We start from the raw sequence: 8,452 nt of genomic DNA, 5'->3' as shown, positions 1-8,452 counted from the left end.
AGTCGAAACACTTTGAAAATTTAACCCTGTATAGACAACGCTAATATAAACATCTGTTGCAAATTTCAAGTGCTTACAATAATTATTTTTTGAGTTACAGTAAAATTAAGTTTTCGTTTTTGTCAAAAATTGGTTTTGCGTAAAAATTCGCGTTTTCCGTTATTTTTTTAAGGTTTTTCCTGCCGCTTTTGAAAAGTATTGGGAAATTTTCACTTTTGACCCCCCAAAGTACCAACTAGATTCACTTTCCTTTCAGAAAAGGTACAACTTTTGAAAATCGAAGCATTTTTACTGCTCCAAAAGTTGTCGTCAGACACAAAAAAAAAAAAAAAACACACATCATTGTAAAATCAATACATTCATCACTTCGTTCAGAATCTAAAAAGAAATGGTTATAATGTAATATTATATATTATATTATCATTTAGGTGTTGGTAAAGAATAAACTGCGATATACTGTAGAGTAGCACGAAGTAAATTAAACTATTGCAACGAGACATCGTGTCCCGTACCTACTGTAATGTTACTGTGAATAGCGTTTTCAACAAGGACATTGATCGCGTAAAAACTTATGCGTAATGTAATGTGGTGTAATGAATATGTTTTAACGTGTAGCGAAGTATTGTAATATGTACACGAGCATATAAGTATCAATTAATTAATACATAATTGTTATTTGCATTATAGTACGTCAGTATGGGTGTAGGGTAGCATAAACGCTATTACTCGAAATATGTTATTTGAACTATACTTGTTTATTTTCGTCGGTAGGTAAATAATAATGTAGGTAAATGTATTAGCAACGTCGTGTATAACGTGGCGTTTGTTTCATTTGTACGATATCGACCAGTGTTTTTGCGATTCGCGTTTGCCGTTTATACGAAAATAGTGTACGATGTATAAAGTAGGTAGTAGCGCTGGCGCGCGCCTTATGCGTTGATTGTATTAGTTATTATATTGTATTTTATATGAGTACTTTAGTTAATTAAACTGTTTCTAACGATTAAATACATTGTTTTAAGTGTGTTAATGTGTCTACTGTCATTTGAAACGCATTATCGTGTGTATTTACAAAGTGCCGTACGTAAGTCTATCGTTTTGCGTTGCCGCCGGCATGCGCACTAGATAGCGCTGACCGCACCTCGCTTTTAACCCCGATCGTACCAGTTATAACTGTTTTAAATGGCATTTTTCGTTAACAGTCGAAACACTTTGAAAATTTAACCCTGTATAGACAACGCTAATATAAGCATCTGTTGCAAATTTCAAGTGCTTACAATAATTATTTTTTGAGTTACAGTAAAATTAAGTTTTCGTTTTTGTCAAAAATTGGTTTTGCGTAAAAATTCGCGTTTTTCCGTTATTTTTTTAAGGTTTTTCCTGCCGCTTTTGAAAAGTATTGGGAAATTTTCACTTTTGACCCCCCAAAGTACCAACTAGATTCACTTTCCTTTCAGAAAAGGTACAACTTTTGAAAATCGAAGCATTTTTACTGCTCCAAAAGTTGTCGTCAGACACAAAAAAAAAAAAAAAAAAAAAAAAAAAAAAAACACACATCATTGTAAAATCAATACATTCATCACTTCGTTCAGAATCTAAAATAAAAATGAAATAATTAATAAAAATCCAATATTTCACAAAACATTGAAATATTTCACAACTTGGTCAAATGAAATATTTCTCATACTTCAAACACTAATCCTAACCATGTATATATTGCCTACGGTCTCGCCCCCATACTGCATCAGACATTAGTTATACCATATCAAGTCGTTTCTTCAATGTCCTCTCAGATTGGCCTCGAGAAAATCGACAAAAACTACGACGCTATGTGTCCAAAAGACGTTTTGGCGGCAACCACGTTATATGTAAAATGTTTCGCCAAACTCAAAACACTACTGGAAAACGTCGACGGTTCGAAATCAGCCGTAGCCAGTGAGTGACATCGCTTTTAGAATAATATTTGGCAGGCGCGGTGTCGATACTCATCACTAGGGACCGGATTTATATGCAAATGCATATACGTATTGGAATAATCTTTTTGAAATCTGATGAGAATTGTCTCCGCTTTAGATCATTCTTATTAAAATAACATGAGCTGTATTTTGCATATTTTGCATATTTCAACGTTTTTGCCTACCTAAATACACATTTAATGCATATTTGTAGGTTTATAGTGCATATTATTATTTATAGCACATACATTTGTTTTTCGTCGTATTTTCACGTTCACAGCCACATAATATCGATAATATTACGATCAGTCTTTATTGTCAAAAAAAAGATGATATTCATATATATATGTATATATTATTATAATATTAATATAAATAAATTCGTTGTTCCTATAATAGAGCTCAAGTGTTCGACGGAAGCAGATCAGGGCTAATATTTTATAGATTGAAGATAAATAACGTTAAAAGGTGAAGAACTTAATTAAGATGACAAAAATATACTTTTTATACTATTAAAACCCTTATATACCTCTTTTAATACTTAATTAATTAATACATAATTTTTACATAATTTTAAATAAAATGTTTTCGATTCAATTTTAAGTGCATATTTTGTAGCATATTATTAGATCATTTTTAGAAGCATTTTGAGGTCTTTTTATGCATATAAATCCGGTCTCTACTCATCACGTTTATTTTTGACTGTATACCTAATACCTTAGCAATTGAAAAGATCGCATGGACTTTAGGTATTGGGTCTGGTGATTTGCCGGAATCTCTGGCCAAATCCGACGTCAAACAGGCCATAAGCAACGTGAAAAGCCATCTACGGACGAAATCCGGCACCATCTTTTGGCCAGATAACAGTCAGTTGTGGTCCCACAACGTTCAAGTGAGTGCAACTCACGTATTCTATCTTAAAAATAACGTAACCTAGAATAGGATCATTGCCATCGCTCCCGGGTCAGTAGCGCATACATTTTCGTAACTTTTTTTTTAATCTGACCAAAAAAAAAAATTTAGAATTTAATTTTAAAATTTTAAAAACTACTGGACATTCTTAGTTTGCGCGCGTCTCAGTAATCTACCATTATATGGAAATGTCTAATAGGTAACTAAACTTTATGGTATAATATATGCGCCCTAAAGCTCTCTGTCGTGACTGCGGGACGAAGCAGGAAGCCCGCCGCGCGCGTTTTGCTCCGGAACTCACGTTCGTGAAGTTGGCCCACCTAAGTACTTCGATTTTTTTTTAATCTATACCATTATTTTGCAAGTTATTTGCAAGTATTTGCAAGTCTATTTTTAGAATTTGCAAGTCCAAACTTTCATCGTAAAACCAAAAAATGTAAAGATGGGCCAACTTCACGTAGCCCACCCACTTTGACCTAGAACTTCGAAATTGGTATCAAACGAAAGCTAATGATTAGGAAGTATTTGAAAACCCTTTTTTGAAATTTGCAAGTCCTTAAGGCGGCCGCTATAAACTTTTGAACTTGTGAAGTTGGCCCACCCACTTTGACCTAGAACTTTGAAACCAGCACCAAACGAAAGCTAATGATTAGCTGGAATTTGCAAGTCTGTTTTTAGAATTTGCAAGTCATTCAGGCGGCCTCTATATTGGCATGCTCTCACGGTGGGAGGGGGGTATGTTCCATGAAATAATACAAAACTAAAAAAATTGGATGAAATCTATAAAGCCAGGATCACACCGCGCGTTGCGCATCGCGTGGAGTGGTATACCGCGGTATAGTTGGCGCCGTCTGATTAGTGTTGCGCGGCAAAATTTTTGTGCGCGGCACGCGGCGCGCTTCTTCCCCAAAAATTGTCGGTATCTGTATCCCACGCCAGAGGAAAATTGGTGCGGCGCGTCTTATCCAATCTAACGGCGCGTCGGTTTTACTGTGCGCGGTATATAGGTATCGCGCTCCACACTCCTCGCGACGCGCAACACGCCGTGAGATCCCACCTTAAGATTTCTGAGCAGGAGCCGGGCGACAGTGTCAGCGTCGCAACGTTTATTATTATTAATAATTACTTTATCAAGACATCTGATTTCCAGAATTAATTCCCGTATTCTAAGTGTATAGGTACTAGTTTGGTGCCCGCGCGCCCGCGCACACTATAATTGTGGTGCCGTCACCGGGTGCTGGGTGAGGTGGGTCCATCATATACTTATAATATACTTTTATTATAAGTCTATGGGTGGGTCATTCCAGTTAATATCAAATAATTTACTCGCCAAGCACCGTGCGAGCAGGCTGTTCTCCACCTAGCTAATAGAGCGGCTATGTACAATGTGCCCGACAGCCCGAGGCAGTATATTTGACTGCCTTGGCTGGCGTTTTGCGCATGCGCCATTCACAATATTGTATGTGTTTACGCCGCACACCTGTATACCATCTCCCATGCTTTAAGCTTTAACATAGGCAACGCCGACAACTGCCTCGTCGAGTGTCGATGTCGAACTTCTAGCGGTGGCGGCCGCAGGATTAAACTCATACGCAAGGTTATTATAGCTTATAAATTAAAATGCGACTACGTGAGCAGTTTCATGCAAGTTGTATACAAAAATAAATTAATATAAAATATAAATTTAAGTAAATATAATTATGAAATTATGAAAAACTAAAAAGTAAAAATTAACTAAAAAATTGCGCCCTAGGCACGTGCCTTGGTGGCCTATGGGTAAATCCGCCCCTGTGACGACTAAGTATATCGACTATCATCGTTATGGTATTGGTAATACGCTCGCCGCGTATTATGACCGATTGTGTATATAATAATATGCAATCTTCTTGGCCACGGTGAAGGTTCACACGATTACGTATAGTATATCGTATTATTATTTGCTGCAGGCGTTTTCGAGACTCTGCCGCGAACGGTTCGGCGACGTCCAGACGTTCGGTGTCGTCGAAAAAGCGAAAATGGTCGACTGGGCCACGGCATTCGTCCGGGACGTGGAACGAGTGAAGGAACTCAACGGCCAATACGTTACCATCTAGGTATATACCTGGTACACGACTAGTGCTTACCTATATAATAATAACTGCCCTGCAGCGGTGGGTTGCACGACGATGAGCGAGGATCGGTGATCGTATTGATATGATATTATGTCAAGCAATCCTGCACCCACGCTTATTGTATATTATAATAATATGTAACCCACATCGACGTTTAAGTCTTAACCTGCAGGTGCATAACAAAATATTATTATACTTAATACTATAATCATTTTGAATATTATAATTATTATGTTTTTAATCGCACTCGTCCACATCGATTTTACTCAAACAATTACTGATTCGATTAAAAATAAAATACAGATTTAAAATTTAAAAAAACAGTTGTATTTGCAAACATTTCCAAGCGCCAATTATACATAAAACCGTTATTATAATTTGCATCAAAATTGTAGTGTAACATTAGTGCCAATATAAAATTGTATATATAGGTATAATAGTACATGATTTAAAAATAAATAAATATCATTTGCTCCAATATAAGAATTGTATAATATCAATAAATAAATATTGAATAAGTTGGTAGGCATACCTATATATACAATTTTATATGTATAAAAGTAGTAAAATTTAGATAAATAATCGCTATTAGGATAGGTACCTACTATAGTATATTGTAGTATCATATATGAAGTGCCAATATGTAAATATTTTTTTTGCAAGTTATTACCAATTAGGTATAATAAACAATGTCTATTAGTTTACTCGTATATTAATATTGTATACCTACACTTATAAGTTATAATACATTTTTTGATTAGAATTTAACGTTTAACGGTATATACATATAGTTCTAAATATCTAAATAAAACACGTAAGGTAAGGTAGATCGGGTTGGTGCATTTATACGACACTATATATTGTAATTATTTCTTAACTCTATATGGTGCTCGTGTCGACCGCTTCAACCGACACACATCGGGACCAATTTATATCAGTTTTCGACGTGAAGTCGTAAGCTTTAAACACGCCACTATACAGACCGCGTTTCCAGCTGTGATCCGTTGGAAAAGATTTCGTAAAACCAATAACATTGTCATCACGTCATCTTGACAAAGTCGATCTATACCGCGTACTCTTATACATAATATTTATTAATTATAGTACGTCCTATTACCAATGGTCGAATTGAAAAAATTAAAGAAGATTAGGTTTAGACATCAAAAAAATTACCTTCCCCTGTAATGATTATCAACTCGACCTAACTGGAGAGGAAGCCCCGTACACCAGCCAACCACCATACTCAAAACAATTATTAATTATATTACAATATAATAGTATGCCTGTAACGACAACTTATAACCGATTAAAATTAATATTTTTGAACAATAGTCAATAAGTCATTTATTTATACATTAAATATTATAAGGCAATGATTTCAATAATATCAGCTATAATGTACCAACACGTAACAATTTAATCACATGATACAATGACGTATACATGATATTAGAATAATATTAGAATGGGTATATATATCGATGGATAAGAGGCCAAAAGTTCTATGTCCCAAACACTAAATTTTACAGGAGAGCAGTTTAAGATTTTAAATTATTCTACACCAAATAATTTCTGTTTTAGATTTTTGATTTTCGGTGTTGCAACTGATTTATTTGTAAAATATTCTGTAGATTACATAAATTATTACATTTAGGTATTAAAAATTTTTTTAAACGTAATTATAATGTTTCTTTTAAATTTAAATGGGACTTGTTATGAACGGCAATTATAATATATTTTGACCGTGGACTGTGGACATATGAGGTTTTGATGAACATATTAAAAGTTGTTAATTTAATATAAACTCTAATTAATTTATTATATAAATAGTTAAAATGTTCCTACGTAAGATTAATTTTTTTATATAATTGCAGTAAAAAAGTAAAAAATATAAAAAATATTGGAATTTTTTTATTGAATGTGAAAAATAATAAAGTAACATTGTTCGTATAATTTTTAGTCAAATAAGACCTGTGTTTAAAGATATTGTATGCTAATTGATTATACCATATTATTTAGTGTAATTTAAAATTAAAAATGTTTATTATTTAAAATAATACGTCTGAGCATATTCATTTTTTATAAATAAATAAACAAATTCAATATTATTATCTAAAACATTACACGTCCAAAATTGAATGAATTGTCTTTGACAAAAGTTACAAGACCGGACTTGTTATATTTGTCCGCTTAATTATTTAGATCATGTTAAAATATCTATTGCATGTCTCATTAAATTATGACTTGTTATAATATGTGTGCACTAAAAACACAAAAATTAAAGTATAAATAAAACATGTTTTAATCATGATGTTGACTTATAAATGTTTTACCGAATCAAAAAGACGACCCAGATAAATCCTGTGGACTAGGTATAATAAAACGGTTTTGAGAAAGATTAGACATATACTTTTGGCCTCTTAGCCATCGATATACTATATAGTATTGTTCTCGAATCTACACCATTTCCATAGATCCGCTGCATGGTTCTCGGCAGCTATTGTTTATTATTATAATTATTATTCCGTAATTATTATTATTTATTTGTTTCAGGTTGGACTGCGTAGAAAGTGTTTATAATAATATTATTGTTTTACCCGTCGCCCGTCAGCCGCGTTTCAATTTTATATGTTTCGTATAATACGCCAACTGTTGCTGGCGTACCGTTTATTTAACATAAGATTCTATCATAATTCATAATTCATTACAATATTAATTTATACATTATTATTATAATCTATATTTAAATACTTCACAAAAAAGGCGATCGCTTTGAATTCTTTTAAGACTGCATATAAAACGCATGAGTGATGTACCTACACATTGATATATTTGGGGGGGGGGGGGGGGGGGGGGGTGCTAAGTTATATATTATAAGAGGACGTTAAACCATCATGTGTATCATCTCCATCTTATGCAAACGTTTATAACATGGCGAATTTGTGTTCAGCAGAATCCATACAAAATTGTTGTCCCGATCGTTATATTGTAAGGGTGAGTTGACTTGTAATCAAATTTAAAATGAACAATATTGTCTCTTAAAATCTTCTGCATTTTAAAATTATTATATTTTACATTGTTATCAGATCTATACCTAACAATCATACCGACAATAATAGGTACCATGAAAAGTCAAACATCGTAAAAGAGAGTTCTTTATCAGCAATGCATTCGTAGAAGTCGGTAAATACGAGCCAATTCGCCACACACATACACACAGCCCACCAGTTCTCACTTGTGACACCGACAATACCCGAAGTCTTAAACGCGGCAAGCCAGCCCTAGGCAGCGACGCCACCTGCAAAACCAAAGGATCTGCGCTAACGCTATTAACTATAACCATAGGCGTGCGCACGGGGGGGGCAGGGTGGGCAGCTGCCCCTCCTGCGAGCTGAAATTTTCTTCCAAATATTGTTTTTAAAAAACATAATATTATAATAATATAATTTTTATATTATAATGAATAATATATTA

At 34.0% G+C, this 8,452-nt stretch overlaps 1 protein-coding gene across 1 annotated transcript in view; it reads left to right on the top strand.

The window, feature by feature from the left end:
• LOC100571617 overlaps window positions 1-5,242 on the top strand; it is a 9,537-nt gene extending 4,295 nt beyond the window's left edge. Inside the window, exons 2-4 of the mRNA XM_029491732.1 lie at window positions 1,794-1,935; window positions 2,705-2,847; window positions 4,814-5,242. Coding sequence (XP_029347592.1) covers window positions 1,794-1,935; window positions 2,705-2,847; window positions 4,814-4,960 — 432 coding nt within the window. The 3' untranslated portion in view covers window positions 4,961-5,242. The remainder of the gene's footprint in view (window positions 1-1,793; window positions 1,936-2,704; window positions 2,848-4,813) is intronic.
• The last annotated feature ends 3,210 nt before the right edge of the window (window positions 5,243-8,452 follow it).

Source organism: Acyrthosiphon pisum, chromosome A3 (genome assembly GCF_005508785.2).
Source record: "Acyrthosiphon pisum isolate AL4f chromosome A3, pea_aphid_22Mar2018_4r6ur, whole genome shotgun sequence".
NCBI lineage: Eukaryota > Metazoa > Arthropoda > Insecta > Hemiptera > Aphididae > Acyrthosiphon > Acyrthosiphon pisum.
Note: the sequence above shows the minus strand (reverse complement) of the source record. Positions and strands in the feature narration are given on the sequence as shown.